The sequence below is a fragment of the Acanthopagrus latus genome, chromosome 21, assembly GCF_904848185.1.
Source record: "Acanthopagrus latus isolate v.2019 chromosome 21, fAcaLat1.1, whole genome shotgun sequence".
Classification (NCBI taxonomy): Eukaryota; Metazoa; Chordata; class Actinopteri; order Spariformes; family Sparidae; genus Acanthopagrus; species Acanthopagrus latus.
In genome coordinates this window covers 25,381,208-25,403,280 of record NC_051059.1, presented here as the reverse complement: position 1 = coordinate 25,403,280, position 22,073 = coordinate 25,381,208, and the positions used below count along the sequence as shown (strand labels likewise).

The 22,073-nt window shown below is 42.5% G+C and overlaps 2 protein-coding genes and 1 long non-coding RNA gene across 6 annotated transcripts in view; 2 read left to right on the top strand and 1 right to left on the bottom strand.

Annotated features, from left to right (window-relative positions):
- Positions 1-15,833, bottom strand: part of vipr2 (vasoactive intestinal peptide receptor 2) — a 35,780-nt gene extending 19,947 nt beyond the window's left edge. Inside the window, exons 1-2 of the mRNA XM_037084766.1 lie at positions 15,542-15,833; positions 3,613-3,724 (exon numbers count right to left, since the gene is read on the bottom strand). Coding sequence (XP_036940661.1) covers positions 3,613-3,724; positions 15,542-15,592 — 163 coding nt within the window. The 5' untranslated portion in view covers positions 15,593-15,833. The remainder of the gene's footprint in view (positions 1-3,612; positions 3,725-15,541) is intronic.
- LOC119011553 lies at positions 563-7,325 on the top strand. The gene is made up of 3 exons (XR_005072219.1): positions 563-604; positions 4,050-4,183; positions 5,045-7,325. It is a non-coding gene; the product is annotated as an uncharacterized LOC119011553 (long non-coding RNA).
- Positions 15,834-21,406: 5,573 nt separating the features above from the next.
- Positions 21,407-22,073, top strand: part of LOC119011177 (extended synaptotagmin-2-like) — a 41,242-nt gene continuing 40,575 nt past the window's right edge. For 2 of the 4 annotated variants that reach the window (XM_037084105.1, XM_037084104.1), the window contains exon 1: positions 21,407-21,650. The gene's annotated coding sequence lies outside the window, so the exon portion shown is untranslated. The remainder of the gene's footprint in view (positions 21,651-22,073) is intronic. The other 2 variants (XM_037084107.1, XM_037084106.1) reach the window with 1 other exon arrangement.

Genomic DNA, 22,073 nt, shown 5'->3' with positions numbered 1-22,073 from the left:
TGAGAAGGTTTCAGAGAGGAGCGAACACGAGGGAGGGAACAGATGTCTTTGGGGTAAAAACGTCTCCGACACAAATCCAAACTCATCAGTGCGTGAGGAGAACTGCATCTACCCGCTAAGTGACCCGTTCTTTTCTCCGTGCACTTTCACAGAAACACTCCGGACCGCCATCTTTAAGAAACCACACAGCAAATGCACAACACACATCTGCAGGGAAGTCTCTTCTCTCTCTCTATCTGCTTTATGTTCTTTTTATTCTTTATTCACCAGACAGTGACGGCCCACTGAGCGCTGTGTTGCCCTAATTCAATTTCACGCAGTTAGTTAAACAGACCGACCTCTTTTATCCGACCTGTATGACGGGAATCCATTAACCTCCTCCGACCGCAGACCTTTTAATCAAATGTCTGAATGCACGTTCTGAAGGGAAACTCCTTTTTCATTTTGTGCATCATCCCAGATTTCATATATCGAGTGACGGATCGCGACCTTCAGCAGAGACGAGGACGAGATCTGGTGGTGAATCTCCTGCACTCTGATCCTCCCGCCAGGTGAGAGGAAGCTCAGGGAATATCAGAGATCAGACTTCAGTATCGCCATGAAGGTTTGTAAAGCTGCGTTCCATAGAAAGATGAAATCCTACAGACGGTTACTGGATTAACTGCCCTGGGATTTAGTCCCAAACACGATGAACATTAGAACTTCTGATGATCGACTGACTTTTTGTCACCGCCGTCTTATTTTACTTCAGTTTATGACTAAATGTCCACAAGACTGGAGCAGAAAACATTAAAGTCTAACATTTCTATGTTAAAAAACAAGTAAAAATAGAAGTTGGGCAATATCTAAAATTTTAGATCACCATATTATCCCACTCAAACATCGTGAGAGACGATATTATCTCTTTCCAGTCCCTCAGCTCGCCATCTGCTGCCACTTTAAACCATAAATAACGCCGTCCTCCATGTTTGTGTGCATATTGTTGAACGTTGCCTCTGTTGGCACAACAGCTCAGCGTGCATGTTCTTTTCAAAGTAAAAGCCCAAAGATGCTGAAATAGCTGTTAAATATACAATATTGTGAGGAGAAAAAAAAGCATCTATAGCGATATTCGATGATATCCAATTAAAAAGAATGTGTTAAGTGGGATTTCTTTAGCTGTACGTCTTGATGACTGAGTTGATGCTGCATGTTCAGGTACAGGTGAGTTTGATTTGGTCGTCTGTTGCTGTAAACTCAGAGAGAGTCTGAGAGTGAGGAGGGAATTCGGCAAGTGAACTGAACTAAACGTAACATGAATAAAACGTTCACCTTGTCACCTCGAGCGCTCCTGCCTGATCAGGCGCTTGTTCAACAATCACAATAACTCCCATGATCCCACACAGCAGAAATGACTAACTGTGCCTTTAAAAACCTGATAAAGACAAAGTTTCCTTCCTGAGCTTCGTTAACAAACGATCTTCCCTCCAGACTGATTCTGTTGCACCTCTGGAGCTTTTAAAGCTCAACCTGAGTCCTGACTTGAACTTTCTGAAACCAGCTGGCGGCGGTAGACTTCATTACTAAATAAACCTGAGGTTGAGGGTTTGATTCCCGCTGGCGGTCGAGCGATCTCAGTGTGAACTTCATCTCAGAGGAAGTCGGACAGATTGAATGACACGCCGCTGCGAGGAAGCTGCTCTCTCCCCCGAGAGAGAACGAAAGCCGCGTTATTATTTTTGCTCTACTTCGTGTAGCTGAGTTTTAATTAACGCGACGGGGAGGATTCACATCACTGGAGAGGAAAGTCAGGCTCGTTAACACCGCGGGAACACTCGGGCAAACGCGACTCTACTTTCAGTCTGCGGCAGATAAAAGAAGAAGCGGTGTGACTTTCACCTGAGAGACGAGACCACCAGCTGTGGCAGTCCAGGCTCTGCTCAGCACCAAAACAAGAGGAAACTTCATTACCGCTTCATTAACTTCAATTTGTTTCACCTGTTTTTTTTTGTTTTTTTGTCCCTCGGCTCATTTTGAAAGCGTCCAGCTGCCTGTGGCTTTTATTTTTTATTTTTTTGAATGAATGCTTTAAATGATTTAGCCACAACAATAAAGTCCCTGAGTCGCCGTCAGAGTCGACTATTTCCCCCCATTTTTTTTTTCCGGAAGAATCAAACAGAACTTTTTTTCTCATTTTGCACAAAACAGAACCAGAACCAGAACCAGAAGTCTTCTCCTCAGTGTGCTGAGATATCAGACCGCGTGTCACCGACGCCGTCACGCGAGCGTCTTTTTAACGGTGTAGATATGCAGACGACACGCGGAGGTAAAAACAAACGTCAAGGTTGATTCTCTCAGTTCAAACTAACGAGATCACATAATAAGCAGCTGATAATGAGACCGACAGTCGGTCTTGTTTTATAAATTTCGAGCCACTTCGGCGCCGTGATAATGAAGTGAGAAGTAGGTTACATCAGACGCGAGCGTTTCCTCGGAGGGAAAACAGAAGCAGCACGTTTCATCTTCATCGACACAAGTTTCCCTTCCAAACTTTTCTAAACACTGTTCAGAAGTTCATCATAAGACTTCAGACAGTAACAGTCATTACTGGATTATTGGAGTTAAGGATTATTGTTGCGTTCCAACACACAAGATGCAGAACTTCCTTTTAATCTGTTTAATCTGCTTTCCTTTTGTTTTATTGTCGATGAAAAGCAATTCAAACATTTTGGCAACGACTTATTTTTCATGTATTTCTGTGCTGTGAATGTGGTTTTATCTGATTGCTGCTTCTGAAAGACAAAAAACAATAAACACGTCGGGTCATATCGGAACATATCTGACAACCTGAGAGAAAGAATCAGCACAGAAATACAGAAAACAGTCGTTTATTATGCACGAAGTGTCGGGTTTGTTTTTCTGTCCATGCAGTCAATAAGATGTGGACGAGCGACAGACGATGTGACTGAAATCAGGGTTAGATTATAAGCTGGTTTGAAATATAGTAATACATCAGATTATAAACTAGTCAACACACTTTATTTACAGTTTTTCTTAAAAACACGTCGCACACACAGATTATTCAGGAGCTGATCTCTGATCTGAGGCTGGGATGAAAATAAACGTGCAGTTTCTCAGAGATTTTGAGTCTGCAGGCTGAAAAATGAATGACTGAGAGAAGAGAGCAGGCTGTTTATCGAACGCAGACAGGAAGTGTGCGCGTGCTTTAGAAGTAATCTCAGCTCTGAAGGAGTCCGAGCAGATCAGCTGTGATTTCATTCTCAGCCGCGTCACACAGGATCTACAGTCACCTGCTTGTATCTGCCCAGAGACACAGAGAGAGAGAGAGAAACGAATCTGGACTGGAATCTACTGGGGTTTTTTTTTTCAGTTAGAGGAGAAGAAACCACATCAGAATACAGAAATGTGATTTAAGTTAATATTAAAGCCGCTCACGTCGTCTCACAGCAGACGCTTGAATAAATGTACAGCCCAGCATGTGTGAGAGCTCATTCGGTCCACGGACTCGACTTCTGCTCCAGCTCTCTCACTTCAGCGCCGCAAAGTTTTAGTTTGAAGTTTCTCGACTAAAATGTGAAGTTTCTAACTGCAGCTCGGCTGAGTGATTGTGACCTTTATTGCCGTCGGCAGCCTCCTCCTCCTCCTCCCGCAGCCTCCGCAGACACTCCGCCTGGTCTCTCTCCACCTCCAGCAGGAAGTTACAGGTTGGATGCCGCCCATCAACCTGCGGAGGAAGTGAAGTGAAACAATCAGCCGAGTGTCACGCCGTGAAAACTTTTAAATATCGAGATGTATTCTTTTTCTTTAACACAGAAAAACGACATTTTTTCTGGTCATTTCACTCAGTAAATGAAACCCCTTAACGATGAGAAACGCACAGATTGAATCTATTTAAAGATCATCATCCATCCTTCTTTCTGACGCTGGAGGCAGCCAGTCCAGACGTCGCTCCCCCGGAGATATTTTTCAGCTGTTCCTGGAGAATCGCAGGTTGCTCCAGGCTAGAGTAGATAAATAATCTCCCCAGTGTGTGTCTGTGTGTCCTCCAGGGTCTCCTAACACTTGAACTACAGGCCAGAAAACCTCTAAATGAAGATGCAGCGGCTCCATCCTGATCAGACTCCACACAGAGGGAAGCCTTCTCGTTCTTTCAGTGACTCTACCCGAAGCTCCGGGATCGCAGGTGAGGGTGGAAAACTTCGATCGAGTGGTAAATTGAAAGCTTTGCCTTCTGGCTCAGCTCCCTCTTCACCACGGCCACCTGCTACAACACCTTCATTACTTTCTGAAAGCCAAACCGCTCCACCTGTTAATCTCAGGCTCCATTCGACCCTCACGAACGAGACTGGAGCTCCTCTCAGTCCCCAACCAGAGGGAACAAACCTCCATTTCACAGAAGAAAACTGTGGAACTGAATTAATGTTCTTCTTATTTTCATTAAAATCAACACCATGTTCTGAATTGCTAACGTTCTGGATTAAATACTAGAGTCAACTCTCTATTTCTTTGTGGGGAATCTTGAATTTTAGCATCTGTCTCCTTTGATAATTAAGTTTTAGTCATTTTAAGGTGAACCTTAAAATCAGTCACACTCTATTTATATCATTTTAGACAGATTCATTTTGTCTTTTAAGTACTTTTATTATTGTTTCTTGTTTTCCACCTGCAAAATTTTCATATTTGCAAACCTAGTTGGCAATAAAAGTAGTTATGATTCTGATTCTGATATCTGCAGATAAAATCACCCGTGTCATTTATTAAGTCCTGATTTTACTCGTCCATATTTTAGTTTGTGTTTATCTGGGTGGTGACTGGTGGAAAGTCGTGGTTGTGTTTGACAGATTTAATTCAGGGTCGAGATAAGCTGCTTAAACCGACATTCCCTCTTTATCAATGTGTGTGTGCAGAAAAAAAAACAAACTCTGGCACGCAACAAACCGTCTGATATCGTCAGCGTACACGTGTGTGTTTCCGTAACTTTGCAGAAGTTGCACAAGCGCTGTGTGTGTGTGTGTGTGTGTGTGTGTGTGTGTGTGTTGAACAGGAATAAGCCTGTGATGTGGTCTTGGCAGAAGCACAGACTCGTATAAACAGTGCCGCCTGGTTACATCACGGTTGTTGATACAGGAGGAATATTCCGATGTCGCTGGCACACGGAGAGCCGGAGCAACATGTAAACACCAGCGTGGCTTCAGCTGCTTCCATCTGGATTAACGCTTCGACAAACTGAAGTCGAAATCATCTGATTCCCTGCAGGGACGGAGAGGAGCTGGAACATGTTTGGAGGATTCTCACCAGCTGCTCCTGAACGCTGGACGCTGAAGTCTGGTGGCAAATCAAGATACTAGAGCAAAGTTCACAGGGACCACCAGAAGTTCCTTCATCTTCCAATCATAAAGACTCGTACAGGTGTGGCTGCAGACATGCAAGAGGTGGATCAGAACCAGAACTGTGAAACTGTAAAATGTCCCTGAAATATAGTTTTCAGTTTTTCAGGGTGTTTTTTTTTGTTGTTGTTGGACTCAACACCAGAACAAATGTTGACCACACACATTTTATTTTTACACGTATGTTGAAACTTAACGTGTCTTTATGTGGCAACTGTGTTTGAATCACTGCACTTCTGGTCCGGTTAGGTTTAGCCACTTGGTTAGATTTTGGTTTGAAATACAAGCTTTGGCGCCAGAAAAACGACTCCGCTTTTCTTCTTCTGACTCCCAGACCAACCAGAAAAAGCTGTAAAATGTTTCTGCCTCTTTTTCACTCGAGTGTTTCTCCTGACAGTGACTGTTTAGCTCACGGAATAAAAAAACTTTAACAAAGTGGATACACACCAGGGCCTGAATCACCGGTGTAATACAGCAGCCGGCGGCTCTGAAGTGTATTTACATGTGAACATGGAGCGTTATTTATTTTACGGCGGGATGGAAATACAGCGTGGCTCGCTCTTTTTCTTCGCGCATCCATCAGACGCTGCTTCTTCATTCTGCTCCCTGCTTCTCTTCCTCTGTGGTGTCTGAAGACATTTCACAGGCCTCACTACCAAACCTGTCTCACAGCTAGTGTTTGTGTTTCGGCCAGTTCTAGTATTTCATGCATGAGAAGTTTCGCCTCGGACCTTTGAATCTGAGTTGACTGGTTTCTCATCGTGACTTGAAGCAGCGTCTGATGAAGCAGCACCGTCGACGGATTACACGTCAGTGTCGTCAGCCTCGTCCGGCCTGCCTTGTTCCCAGTGTGTCCTGCAGCCCGGCAGCTCCTCTCATATACACTTGCTCAGAAATCTCGGGGCAACTGATCAAAATGCCTCATCAGGACAGCTTCAGTCGAGGAAAGATTTTAATTTCCCTCGTCAGTGTAGAATTTAAATGTATGTCAGACCCTAATAAATCCACGGCTGAACCGCCAGGTCGGAGCGAACAAGCACTTCTTTTGAACGCTGTGAAAAATAAATAAATCCCCAACGCGCTGTTGAATCACAGCCTCAGCGAAACCGCCTCGAGAGTCAAGCGTGGCATCAGACATGAACAAATGAGCAGCTGTAGTCGTGCATCTGATCCCCACAGACTGATACAAAGAGTGTTTATCAGAGATGTGTTTGCGGGCAGCGAAGCCTCTACAGTCGATCAGATTACACACACGGAGGAAAAACGCGGTTTCCTGATTTGTTTTATCGCGGTGATCACGCTGCAGGGGCGACTCAGAGCACCATGAAGCTCAGTTTTCTTCAACTTGCTCATTTTCTTGCTCCACGTCTGACTTTGTAACTTGAGTTTTATGTCACTTTTCTGCATCTGCGATCTCGGAAAAATACTTTTTCCGTCCTGAGATATTCACACAGGGCCTGTTTTAGGTTCAGCGCCTTGCTCAAGGGCGCTGTGCAGAGCCGGTTAGCAGGAGGGGAGGGGAGGCCGCTGCTCATTCATTTCTCCAGCTGGTCCTTTGGGTAACAAGCCTGCTATTGTGACCTGCAGGCGCCTGCTGCCCTAAATTTAAGTCATATGAATAAAACGAGCCTCGGTGAGGATCCGCAGATATGACTGCTGACCTCAGAGTCGAGCCCTGAGGTGCGACTCCGTGCCGGCTTCTCCATCTGCTTCAGGGTTTCACTCAAAGAGGTCAGACTCACCAAAACCTTCTCGTACACTGTCACCACATTAACAACACAAACCAGGATCACTGTCGACATTTTCGACGGAAACCGCAGACACGTTGCAACGCTACATTTCTTTAGGTTGGATTTTTGTGTTGTGACAGAGCTGCGCTCGTGGTTCCTTCACTACTGTAGTTTACATCCACCATCCTCAGTTCAGGGTCTGCATCCTTCAGAGGAGCATCTGAAAGCAAATTATGTCCAAATCTGAAGGCTCCTCCAGATGCTCCTTCTTCTCCCTGTTTTCGGAGGATGCACCGCTATGATCCTTCGTGGCCTCACATATCCCAAGATTCTTTGCGCGCCCGAAAAAGAAGAAATAAAAGAGAGAAAACGGCGACATTGCGTAGCGTAGATCGTCACTTTCGCAGAAATCGTGTCATAAGGGTAAAACAGCTGGTGACGCAGCCAGTAAATGCTCCAAAGGCGAGACTGTCACATTTAACAACAGCTGACGAGGTTAACAAGGTCTCTCTGAAGGACTCGCCTTCAAAGACCACAAAGTCCGAGTCCTTCAGAGGATGCAAACTCTGAACTGAGACACGGAAACACTCACCGGAGCAACAACTGGGTTTTAGTCCGTCACTGAAATAAGTCCCCCTCAAAATACCACCAGCTCTTCCTGTTTGAGTTATTTCTGCAAAAAAATAAAAAGTAAAGTATCCGAATGTTTTGGGAAATGAATGAGCCTCTTTTTTTTTCTGTGATTAAAACTGTGATTAAATGTTTCTGTTCTGTTGAAAAGGATTTTACATAATCTGTAAGAATGATGTGGTTTTTTTTTGTCTTTTCATGGGATCTCTGTAGACAAAGCCAGACTTCGGGACAATAAGCAGTGTCGATCCCATTTTGTGTTATTTATCTGATGCTGTTGCGCTCCAGAGTGATTTACAGCACAAAGAGCCTTTCAGTGGAGCGGATTATGAGGACTTAGAAGACACCAACACCACAGAGAGCTGTTAATATTTTTAGTACCTCTATTATCTTCTGCTCTGTTGTGCGCTGGCTGCGTATAATGGAAGCGAGCGCTTCTTCTCATTGTGTTAGTGTTCGTGCTGCCGGCACAAAAGCAACTGTTGGTGAGCAAGTCCACACGAGGAATCGCAGCTCTGCGCTTTAATCATAATGAGTTCTGCCTCGCTGCTTTCCGTGGCCTAAATACAACGACAACAAACAGCTCTCCGAAATGAGAAGCTGCAGAAAACCGTCACCCTCACAAAACACATGTGGGGACTCCTTCAGCGCCTGTAATGACAAAGGGATTTACTTCTGATGGGACAACAAGGAGAGAACGGTGAAATTTATACATCATAATAGTGAGTAATGACGCCGAATGATACGGAGCATTAAAGCTGATTTATTTACACTCACTCCTCTTTTTTCACACCTCATTTACTCAGAAACATTCAGTGGTGGAGTGTAACTAAGTTTATTTACTCAAGTACAATTTTGATTTTCTTGTTCTTAACAGTTTCTTTCTCTCTCCTTTTTTTTATTTTTTTTATTTTTTACTTCACTTCATGAATTCAAAGCTTTAGTTAAGTAGCAGATTTTAGATCACTGATATAAAACATAAATCCACTCATCATTTGCTGCTTAAAGATTTAGATACTCAGCAGTATATAAAGTAGTAAAGAAATTCAAATTTGCTCCAGAATTCAGGTGTTTTTATTTTGAAAAGAATATTTTTTACCCTTCAGGATGTTACAGTGTCAGTGTGTCAGGTAACGGAGGAGTGGCTTCTACACAATCGGAGAGTTTGTCTAAATTTGCCAACGATCAATTATTAATATGTGGAAAGTCCTTATTTTATGTCTCTCCCTTTCAAAAGACTTCCTCTAACATATATCAGCTGAGTTTAACTATGAGCTCGATGGATGAACTCTGAATTATTGATGTAAAAGCTCCTGCTGGACCTCAGTTGCTCCTCTTCTCTCAGGTCCACGTCAGCAGATTTCCTGACTCCAATATGAGACGAACTTTTAACTTCTCTACGTAAATCAACACGTCTGTGAGTTTAATCTTCAGCTCTTACCTCAGCAAACAAGCTCCGATGCGGAAGTATAAAGAGCGAGAACGAGTCGGGAGCGTCACAAGTAAAAAAAAACACTCTGTCAGGGTTCAGAAATCAGTCTTGTTTTAGCTCACAACATCTGGATTTTACCTGCAACAAACACGGCTGGAAAACGTCACAACATCTGGTCAGAAATGCTCAGTTGGTGTCACGCTTACAAATGTTGAAACACAGTCTGGAACAGTGGTTTCTGGCTTGGCAGCTGTAACGCCACTCCACAAGACGTTACGTAACTTACATATCGCCAAACACAAGAAAAAGTTTCTTTTCAGCTTCCCTTACATGAATTACATGACTGAATGTCGTGATTTTAACCGTTTATATTATTTTCCTGAACCTAACCAAACTGTTTCACATCATCGTAACAGTCCACAGAGTCGTAATGTGTGCACCACTTGTCAGGAAGCTTTATTTTGAAAGTCTAACGAGAACGTAAACACTGAACTGAGCTGTTGCTAGTCAAGAGAAAGTCTCAACGTGTTGCTGCAAATCTTAAAAACAACGTTTCTCACAGATCACGTGTCACACTTGCGTTGACCTTCGGCAAAGTCGCTATTCATCAACCCGAGCACGTGCAGCTTTATATTTATCTCCAGCACCGTGCAGCACTTAAAAGGCTCCAGAGGTGGTAGAAAATAAAAGAACACTGCTGATTTCCTTCCAGTAAAGAGAAACATGTTCCACTTCTGTACACAGCGGTGAACTGGCTACAGGAGCCTGGCAGTGACAAATCAATACATTACCATATGAGAGAGAGGCTGCAGCCCTGCGTGAGGCTCAGGTGACTCATCCAATCTGTTTCCTTGAAAATACCAACAGGCACCGCAGGTATCACCTGGAACCACTAATGGAGGTGAAGCCTGTGGGCTCGACTCACCGGCTTTTTTTTTTTTTTGTTTCTTTGGACAAAAAGCGTAAAAATATATCCATCAGTGCTTCCCTCAGATCTAAGCCCCTCGTGTTGTTTGATGCATCCAGCTTTGTTTATACAGCTTTAAATTAATGTTCTCCGTCGGCAAACTGCGGCGGTTTTATAGCAGGAAGAGACGAACGGCCGCGATCTGAACATCAGTGCGTTTGGCCCGGCGACTGCTGAGCATTTCTAAAAGCCGCTGGAACTTTTAATGAGTTGTTACGGTGATCAAACTTCAAAGTGATGCTTAAATCTTTGGAGAATTGATTGTCGGCTCGGAGGCTCGGCTCGCTTTGGAGCTCTTCCCCGTTCCGTTGTTTCCCCCCCCACCGTTACTGAAGGTGTGTGTGGCTTTGATCGTTTGCTAAAGTGGGAGTAGAGATTTTGTACAGATTCCCCGATGCCTCGTTGTTTAAAGGCGATGTTAAATTCGCAGTGGGCCCTTTGCTTCATAATTGGAAGAGACAATGCCCGACTGCGGTGTAGGCTTTTTGTGGACGCTGAGGCTTCTTGTTGATCCTTCCGGAGGTGGAAATACCTGCGCTAATCCCCCCCTGCAGTCCTCCATCAGCCCTGCTGTTCTTTATGTAGACGCTCTTAATCATTTAATACCACAGGAGATGCAAACAACACATCTGGTGGTTTGGAAAAAAAGGCAACAAATTCCACCCGATGACATGAACGTCTACAAAAACTCGAGGGATCTGGTCCTCAATCTAGCAGGTCTTTAATTGGACAGTACTGGTGATGTCATACCTGAACACACACCTGGTTAAACTAATTTCTACATTATTACGTATCTTCGATTCCCTAAATATTAACATTTTAAGAATGCTTTTCTGACTGAATCTGAGGAAAATGAAGGCTGACTGGAGTTTTTTTTTTTGCCCTCTCTCGTTGGTGGAGGAGGAAAACAGAAAACTATCAGGTGTCACAACACAAAGCACAACACAAGTGCAACCTTCAAAATAAAGGCACCAAAACTGAAAGTCCAATGAATGAACCTTGGACTGGGAAACCTTCATGAGCTGACTCATCATCCAGTGAAACCTCAAACATCAGAAATGTGACATTCCTGTTTGGTTTGGGTGGAACGATGACGAGACTGTTTCTGATCTGCTGCTGTTTTTCATCTCGTTTCTGTAGCAGGAACAGACGTACGGCTGCGATCTGAACATCAGTGTGTTTGGGCAGGCGACTGCTGAGCATTTCTAAAACTCCCCTGGAACTTTTAATGAGTTGTTACTGTCTCGGACTGGAAACATCTGACGAGTCGTGAATTAAATGCTGAAGAAAAGGTGTTTCCATCTCCGACGACGTGCAGCTACACCATCTCACGTGAGCGGGAAAACTTCTGTGCCACATGAAGGAATTTCGCTTTGCAGTTTCGCTATTTCCATCAAACTTTTCTCACATGATATAGGAAAAAAAAAACACCCTTTGTCTCTCTTATCCAACTACCAAGGAAAAAAAAAGAAGCTGCTGCCTATTTTTACCGTTCTCTGATAAATGTCCTCTTGCGGTCGGGTAAATAATGACTCTGTGTGACTGGTGTTCTCAGAGGTAATGGGCTGTTGTCATAGCAGCCCGCTGCAGATCCTGGACCCGGCTGACCCACAGACAGACTTGACAGGTGGTTATTGTCATCAGCCTTCTGCCGCTCCTGTACAAACAGTTTGACCTCTCCATCAAGTGTTCAACCTCTGGTGAGGGAAACATCTCCAGCTCTTCCCCCTTCCTCATTACAGCACCGTGTGCCATTTTATCTCTCCTCGCTGAAAATCGACGAGCTCTCAAACACTTTAGTCTGGAACACGTACGATTAGAATCGATCGAGCCGATGGGCTGAATGTATGTATGTATAAAAAAAAAAAGACGAGAGAGCCGAGCATTGTTTCGTTATTGATTTTTTGGCGCTTGGATCTATTATTATCCAAAACAGTTGGAAGGCTTATTTTCTAAATGCAGCTCTCCCTCTCCCGCCCTGTTTTGCTCTTTAAAACTGTTTTCTGCCGTGAATCAGCAGCTGGGCGCACACCGATCATCACACTCGGGCGTCAGGGAGGGAGTGAGCGAACGCAACGCCTCCGTATCGACATGTTGATTAAACAGCGCGGCGAGTTCTTGTCAACAGGAGCCGTGTAGTTAATTTTACATTCTCTTTGATCGGTTCGTTTCCTTTTTGGCGAGGATGAAACGTGACGTCTTCATTCCTTTCGGCTCCTGTTTGCTCACAGAGCGTGTGAAACTGTTCGCAGCGTGTTTGTTTTCTAGCTATAGATAGATAGCTATAGATCTAGCTATAGATAATAGATGTAACAGAGCTGGATGATACAACAGAGCGACCTTCTGCATTTGAAAGGATTTAGTCAAGTTTCATGGTTTGAAAGTTGATCATTTAAAGAGTTGTATAAAGGTGTGAGGTGAGATTGTTTAGCAGATGTGTTGGCGATGTAAAACTCAGACATCCGCCACCACTTTGTCAACAAGAGCTTTCCCCTGCTTCTCATTTCACGTTACTGGGATTCTGTTTAAAGCTCGCTGCGCTGAGTCGGGCCTGGGCTGCTCAGACACACGAGCTGAGCACACCGCTGTGGCCCGGGGAGCCTGCTCACACCTGAGTCCCTGCTGGCCTCTGGTGCGACGAGGCTGCAGATGATAGGCACAAACTGGGACACACACGGGGGGAATTAACAAACACAGGACGGTTCAGTGCAGCAGCAAATATTAGCTCAACCCAGTGGTTCTCCGTCCGGGGACGGGAAGATGAAGATGTCTCTGATCATGTCATGTGTCACCACATCTCCTGTAAGAGCAGCGCTGTAGACCAACATGTCCATGTGATGATCAATACAACACTCACACCAAACTCCACTGACTTTCTTTGGAATTTACTGGAAAAATAAAGGAAAAAAGGAACAACTGAAGTCCCAGTTGAACCAAATCGGCATAATGAACGATGACAATTAATGTTTCTGTATAACACAGATGTGGTGAAACTTTAAATTACTTCAGGTTCTATTTTCAATCTTATTTTTATGACGCTATGCTTATGATTAAAAAAAAAACACTTTGGAAAAGACGTTTTGACTAAAAGCACCCACTGTTGTCGCCACATAATCCTGAAGTCACAGCAGAAACATCTGGATGCCACGTCTGGAATCATCCTGTTAAAAACGTCCAGTGGTGTCACGCTTACAAATGTTGAAACGCAGGCTCGAACGGTGGTCTCTGGCTCAGCCGTCCTCTCCACCTCCAGACTGATATACAAGCAGTTAATATGACACGTGGGATTAGCTTCCTTCAGGCAACCGAGCATCCGTGTTCGGCATCCTTCCTTCTGGAGTGCCCTTGAGCAAGAGAGAGCCCGAACGTAAGCAGGCAGCAGAAGACGCTGAGCGTTATGTGAAAAGATTTCCGTGTACTCTGGGGTGGCGGCGTTCATCTGTTAGATAATTAGACCCTCACATTTGCTCTGGGTGACGACACCATTTTTGACAGCATGGTCTGCTTTTAGTCATAGGAGGCACACACACACACACACACACGCACGCACACACACACACACACACACACAGCAGTGTTTATCACAGTAAAAGGGCAGATAAAGTGAGCGAGACTGGAAACAGAAGTGGGACAACAGCTGCAGGACGTTTGGAGATTATGTCCACAAATGATCTTAATTAATGAAAAGAGAAATGCTTTCAGGCAAACCTCAAGCTCCCTGACACACACACACATATTTCCATTATCTATTAATATGCCTTTTTTTTTGTTTTGTTTTATCTTTCTCTGCTGTGTTTTCAGAGGATAATGGTAAGCATTTTTTTCCAGAGCTAAAGGAGGCGATAAAAATGAGAAGATGTTCACAGTTGAGATGCGAGAAGAGAGGAATGTTTCAGTATTTTCACTTGAATAAATGAGTTAAAAATGACTAATTAACTATCAGAACACACGCTAATTAAACTTCTGCTCATATAATCACAGCTCTGTGACTGATTGCACCTCAAATTACAGTAAGCTCAATAATACTTCATCATCAGTTAATCATTTAAAGCAAAGACGCTGAAAATATGAGTATTTGGTGGTTTACTGGAGTCTCTGGGTTCTTTCGAGAGCTGGTTTAAACGTGCAACTACGTCAGCAGCTAATGATTGTTTTCATTAATGATTAATCGTATTAATTGATCAAAAAAGACAACTAAATAGCATTTTTCCACAGCCCAAGCTGATATATTCCCGCTGGTGTCCCATAAACTGTCAGTTCACCCCTAAAAAGTCCAGGTTGGTCATCATGACCTACACACACTTTGACTCCCACAAACACACTCAATAAAGTTTATGTTTCAGGAAAATGACATCACCATTACATCTAAAAACCAACCCAGTCACCAGAATAAATGTTAGCAGAGAAACGTTTCTGCAAAAAAACACAGATGAGCTCAAGCTGAACTCTTTCACCTCTGTTGGTTGAATTTTCTGTTTCTCTCTCGTCACAGTTCAGGTGCAGACGCAAAAAAACACCCAGTTCCTCTCAGTAAAACATGGTTTGGCTTTTAGAGGTTGTCCAACATTTAATAAAGTCATTTTATGTCACCAATAAAACGACTGTAAATGTCCCGAGGTCTTCTAAAAACATCTGGCTTTCATGCAACAAAAACAGCTGGAAATCTTCCCAGGTCTCCTTGAAGGAACGTCCTGGAAATGTCTGCAGGCTTCCTTAAAAATCATCAAGTAGTGAGGACTTGAACAGCACCACCATCCCTCCACCTCCACCTCCTAATGTCAGGTGGCTAATACATACATGATGTGAACATGATGTTCCATGTGTGGTACAAATATCAACCTTGTGGTTCGCAGAAACGTTGACTGCTCACATCACGTCCTGCAGACTGAGCTCAGAAAAACTATTCATAGTCTAAAAATATGTAATTTTCATTTCTTCTCCATGTCCATCTGCTGACTCCTGGGAATGATCTCTCAACAACAATCCCATTCAGTGAAATGTGATATAACACTGTGGAAAAAAAAACAGCACACATGCAAATAGACACCAGGCGAACACAGTTATTCAAATATCAGTTTGTGCTCTCAGGAGACTGATTATTCACTGATACCTGATATTTAACAGACCGATCCATTATGTATTTAATGGAGAAGATAATGAGAGATAATTGGTTGCCACCTCATCACCATTACAGGTCTAAAAAAAAAAAAAAAAAACAGATTCCAGAAATATTAACATAAAAAAGGCAGGAAATGATGCTATTAAAACCTCACAATCATCCATATAACTGGAATATTATAAGAAATATACATGATGAAAATCCTTCACTGCTGGTCTTTACAATAACAGTTTATTACCATGTTGTCTTTGGTATATCAGTGTAAAAGAGACTCACCGTGAGCCCACACGCAGAGAAACACAAGGTGACAAAGAGCCAAACTTTCATCTTTTTTACTCCTCAGGTAGAAGAAAACCTCTGATGTCCCAACAGGAGAAACTCAATCTGTGACAGGACTCCACTCCACGATTCATTTAAACTCCACGTGAGACTTCTTCGTCCTGTTAACGGGCTCAGAGTGATTCTTTAAATCCATTAAAAGTGAAAAGAAGAAGAAGAAGCAGAAGTCAGAGCCGGTGATGCCTTGTATCCACTCTGGTCACCTCCACACAGCTGAATGTGCTCACAGATCAGTTTCCAGCAGCTGCCTTCAGCTGTGAAGTCAGCAGCGACCAGCACACACACTTCCTGTGCTGCATTTCAAAATAAAACAGTGTAACAAGCAAAAAAAGCATCACTTCTTTAAATTAAGGAAGTACACAGTTTCAGCTTTACAAAATAAAATGCATTGACTTCCTGTGTCTTTTAGAAATTAGTTTTAATGTTTATTACTAGTATTACTTTATTGCTTTACACAGCTATGAGTGTCTGTACATTTTTATGGTATTTGTACTTGAATATTTCCATTTTTTTGCCACTTTATACTTCCACTCAGTTACATTTGGAAGGCAAATATTATGAGTTTTACTCCACTACATTGATTTGATTATTTTAGTTACTAGTTACTTTGCAGATTACTTGAATATCAGATCTGATAATTGGCCAGGTGGCCAAGTCAACACCAAAACTACAGTTCAACAACACATAGTGTATGTTTCAGTACATTTATCACCAAAAAATTCCTTTTTATAATTAAGTACATGTCAAATCAGATACTTTAAGACTTTAACACAACATGTTTACCTTCAATCAAGTATGACTTTGGGGCATTTTTAATCACACCGCTGTGCTCAGGTCTATAATCCTGCTGATCGGCTGTAAGTCAGTGTTTCACAACTTGGAACCTTCAAAGTAAAAGTCCTGTATTCAAGTATTTAAGAACAGTATAATCAGGAAATTGTACTTAATTACTTAGTATTAAAAATAAAAGAGACCAATTGCATAAAAACGTCCCCTGTGACTATCTTTGTAATATAGATTATTATGATATTAAAGCAGGATTTTACTGTTTCAGTCGGCTGAGGTGGAGCTTGTTTTGATCTATCTGCAATTAACAATTCTGAAATGTTTGTGATTAATCAATTGATTGTTTGGTGTGTAAAGATAAAAACAGGGTCACATTATTTTGTCCCTCCACAGCTGCAAACCTGAGATGTGACCATGAGACTCCATGCAGATAAATAAGTTTGTCACATCAATTCAAATCATAAAAACCTGATGTCTGCGTTGTTTACAGCTTGTTTCTGTGAGTCTAGAGGCCAACATATCGTCATGACGTGATCTACAAGACAGAGACAGAGTTAAAAAAAGACACTTGAACAATATTTCTGAAAAAAATACTTTGCAAAAGCCATAATTGCTTTTTGTTGACGCTGGTAGCTGCTGGCCCACGGCGCTCAACATCTGCAGTTTGCACTGTATCCACTTCTTTAATTACTACGATGGCTGCGATCCAGCCCGGTTTTTAATGGCCCCATTCTGTGCGGACGGTCGGAGCGACACAGAGGCCCTGCGTGACATGTTTCTCCCACAATAGACGAAGGCTGAGCAGCACAACAGGGGCGCCGGGTCAAAACCAGGGTTTGTTTGTGTGGCACACACTGTGAACTCTGAGTCCAAACACTCACGGAACGACCCGCCACTGAGGCTCCCCAATCACAAGAACTTCCACAGTGATTAAACAGAAAATGTATCTGAAGCATATTCGAATGAATGTAAAACAAGAAACGTGTTGTAAACTACATTGATCCTGCAGCGACTGTGCATGATGATAAATCCAGTTTGGGGCATATTTAAGTTTTATTCCCGTGATTGGATTCATCAGATGTTGGAAAAGTACCATTCTGCAAAACCCACAAAAGTTAGAACCTCCTGGGAATCTTTACGTTGCTTTAAGGTTGTTTAGGTTCAATTTTCAGGTTCACAGTGTTGTGCTTATGCTCTGGTTGGGTCAGAGTGTTTGGTCAGTAACTCACATCCACCCTCTCCTTTCTGGGATCCCTGCCCAGTTTATCCCATCGGGACAAAGAACTGGTGAACCCAAAGACAGCAGAACTTTTCTGCATGCTGGGATGTCCACGCTCATCATCGCTAACCTCTAGCAGTCACAATCATGCATGAACGTACTCTCACTTCCTGCGTAAAATTGCCGGTTTTGGTCATCACAAAAACACCTGATATGCGACGTTTTGGTATAAATGCCGACCTCGGGTGAACGTCTGGTTTGCAGGAACATTAAGTGCGAATATTTCATCCTGGTGACCAGACGGAAACATCAACGGAACCCAAAATTAATGCCCCCCTGAAATTTCTTCAGAGCGGTCAATCAGTGCAGGAAAATAACCATAATTTAAATCCCTTTTCCTTTTTTTTTTGTGAAGAGACATAATTGGTAGGTAGACGTCAGTGCCAAGAGCCAAGCGAGAAACTAGAACTAGACATGAGAAACTTTCAGTCGGCTGAGATACACAGGACTATAATAACTCTGGTTTCTTCGTTTTGAATCTGCTTTCAGATTTTCAGCCGCAGTTTGAAATCCTAGAAAGTGTCTTTGAATGTCAAGTAAAGGTCAGTGAACTGCCTGATGGAGAAACACGTCAGCTCATCAGCAGAAATGTCACTTCGAAAACCCCCTCCGAGATTTAAAGCTGCTTGATGAGTGAGTGAGGAGCAGTTGAGCATGAAACTCCCCCACTGAAGCCGTCGTCGTTATAAACGGAGGGATGTGTACATGCTTTCTGTCTGCAGTAAACTCAGGACGGCAGAGCGAGGATGAAGTGGCACATATTTACACAAAGACGGAGAGCGTCGGCTGGCCCGCAGAGTATCCACACGATGTTAAAACGTGAAGACAGCAAACGTAAAGCAGTCGCTCTCAGGTGCTTTATGGCCTGTGTATAAAGCCTAATTTAAACAGTGTGGTGCTGTGAGCTCACTATTAAACAGAACAGACCAATCCTGATCCAGATGAGGGGAGAAAGTATCATCTCGTTCTTATGTTCTTATTTTCTATAAATGAATTGTTTTTCACGCCACGTAGTCGTGAAGAATAATCTTGTTTACATGAAGAACATCTGGAAGCCTCGGTGGATATGATAACAATCAACTGAAGCTTTTTAAATGAGTCTTTTACAGTTTTCCTTGTTTTTTTTAGAATCGTGAAATATTTGGTTAAAACAGTCTTGATCTGATAAAGTCAGAGCTGAGCTACTGTTTGTTTCTTAATTCATCTTTCATCCTAAATTTTCCTCCATCCTCGTCCCAGTTTGTGTCGATGTTTTCTACACGAGGTGACTCGAGGGTGAGAGTTGTTCAATAAGGTAAAAATTATTTTTCAGTTAAAAAAGAAGAAAAACCCACCGCAGGTCAGTGTGCAGAACATGGTGTGCAGGTCTGCGGCTCGCTGAGGACATTTGTAATTCAGATTTTTTTTTTTTTTTTTAAGGAAAAACATGTAAATTTTATTCTGCTCAATCTGGAAAATTCGAGGCAGAAATAAAATGAATGCAGCACCACATGAAGGAGTGTGTTCCACTTACTGTCTCAAAGATCGAGGATCAACTTTCAATCTAAACCATTTTACAGTCTGTATGGACCAGAAAGATGAAACTTCTCCGACAAAATGGAAATTTGATCTTTAATCATGATATAATTTACAACTGGGCAACTCCATCACCTGAGGAAAACCCTGTCATGACCTTTCCAGCAGATCGTTTTCAAAATAAATACTTCTATGTTTTTTGAATAACATATTAATGTGGGGAAAATACCAAATCCAATCAAAATAGCTTCATTTCAAGTTCATAATTGTATTTTGGCTTTCTTCTAGAAGAGATTTCCATACTTCAGTACTCAAAGCACACATTAATTTTCTCAGACTGTCCAGTCCTGCAACACTGTCTCTTTAAGACCCCCACCTGAATACCCAGCGTCCTCTGATTGGTCAACTCTCACATGCCTGAGCCAACAACACTGACAACAACAATGTGAGGTGACAAGGCGTTTCAGGAGCTTCTGACAAAAACAATTAACTTTCAAGATCTTTTATGTGCATAAGAACCCATGTAACACTGAAAGGCAGGACAAAGAACCCCAAAAACATCATAGATCTCCTTTTAAACTGCTCAAAATCAGTATATTAGTCTTATAGAAAACATTACGTACCTGTAAAAATATATAGAAGGTTGACCTGGTGTCATAATTTACATTTTGTTCATAAGCACTTTTCTTACCAACCTGCAGATCATCTAATGCAAATGAAAGTAAATCTGCTCAGTGGAAAACCTGCTCTGGATGGACTGGAGTAATTCTTCAGGTTAGCCAATCAGAGCCTGGTTCACCTGTGATGATTAATCACTAATTGTGAGTAAAGATGCGATGGATGATTAAAAAAAAACCCACCAACTTTAAACTGAACCACTCAAAAAAAAAATCTGACTTTGTGAAACACCTGCGATGTTAAAGAATAAGAGCTCACTGCAGGAGTTATACTTCACACGTGATCTATTTTTAATGGAGCTTTAAATCAGGAGTGTAAATATATCAGCCTCTAAGTAATGAAGAAAGTCTGAATAACCGCCCACTCTTTCTGCATCGTCACGTCCAGTTCATCGCCAAACTGTTCAGGAGGGGTTTTACAGACCACGTCACACAGATAGAAAAGGGTTTTTCTTTTAATGCTTCTTGTCAGGCTTCGACCAGACACGGTGATGCAGGAGCTGCTTTCACATTCTGATTCTGTAAAGATGCTTTACAGACACGCCCGTGACATCTAGTGGGGAAAAGCCCTCTGTGCAAACTCTGATATCCACCGAGCAGTGACCGTCTTTATGCTGCTAGATGATCTTGATTTCATGATGTTCTATTTGGTTTTTACATATTAAAGGTTTTCTGTATTTCCGGTAATTTCTGGGTGATTGTGACACCCTGTCGGCCATATTAATGCTGATTTTTAGGAGGAATTTAGGCTTATTTAGAGGCCAATCCAGACTATATAGAAGCTGATTCCAGTAGCCTATTGTCAGACTTGATTTATCTATATATATCTATCTATCATCTAGTAGCTGAGGGCTGCCTAAAGTAGGGTCTGCTGGTTAAACCTGACCCACCACATGGTTCAGTTTGGCCCAATTTGTTGTGAGTGAAAGAAAAAAAACATTTATATATTGTAATATTGTTTGTTTTGTTTTATTTTTATGAGATAAAATGCACTCTGAATATGAACGATCCTTAATAAAAATTTTAAAAAAACCTTTTCGTAATAGATTCAGTCAAAATTTGCATCCTAGGACCTATTTGTATCTTATTAATATAATTTATAATAGGAATCCCATTTCAGGCATGATTTCTAAAAAGATGAAAACTGAGCTTGATGAATGTGAAATGTTCCCATGATAAATCAGAAAGATGAGATTTTAAAAAAAAAGTCAGAACTGTGACATAAAAAGACCAAAATTGAGATAAAAATCATATTTATGAAATTAAAATGTGCCACAAGTTTTCAATAATTTATTTTCTTCAATTGGAGAAGTTCTTCCATATGTTTGCTCTAAGTTTAAACCATTAAACCACCATTTTTCGGCACCCCTGCAATTGACATATCAATAAATAGAAAACATAAATAATAAAAATAATAATAACTAGATATCATAGCAAAACCCTGAATACAATTTAAAACCTAACCTTCTTTATTAAGAGGAGTATTTCATGAGTAGTAACTTCAGCCGAGACTCTCCATCACTGACGTTCCCCGCCACAAGATGGCGCCTGGGTCCGCCGCTGGGTCCGTGTTTCGAAGCTCCCTCCCTGTCGGAGGCTGACCTTGTTCCCGCGATGACGGCTTCCTGCGGGCTGAGCTGAGACGGACTTGGCCGCCCTCACAGCAAGATGTGCCAGTGAAGGAGAACCAGGGTTACCGATAAGTTTCGCTGGCCGTCATGCAGTGGACCGGGCCGGTACAGTAGCTCGTCTGTTCAAGCCGGGGAGTGGATGTCGCAGGCGGATACCGGTGAGTGTGTCGGCCGCTCTCTGGCTCGCGCTGCGGTGAGCGGAGAAGAAGAAGTTGGTGTTTTTTCGCTGGTGTTTGGTTTAACGCAGTCCTAGCCCTGATACGTGTCACTTTATGGAGAGAACGTCACGACGGACTCCATTCAGAAAATCTGGTAGTTGAGAATTGGCGTGCTTGACGGTGAACTTGTCCATGTCCTAACGAATATCTGAAGTCACCTTTGGATTAAGTAATCGATGCTCTTTCGTTCGGCGTATATAAAACCAAAACAAACCAAACATAATTCAGTAGAATACATAATCTGCTAACCGCTTCACACTTCTCGTTGCCGTCCGCGGCGGTGTGTTTTGATTGCGGCGACAGCGGTTGAGGCGCTACTCAAAGTTGATGTATTACTAAAATATAGTGTTAATGCGTATTTGA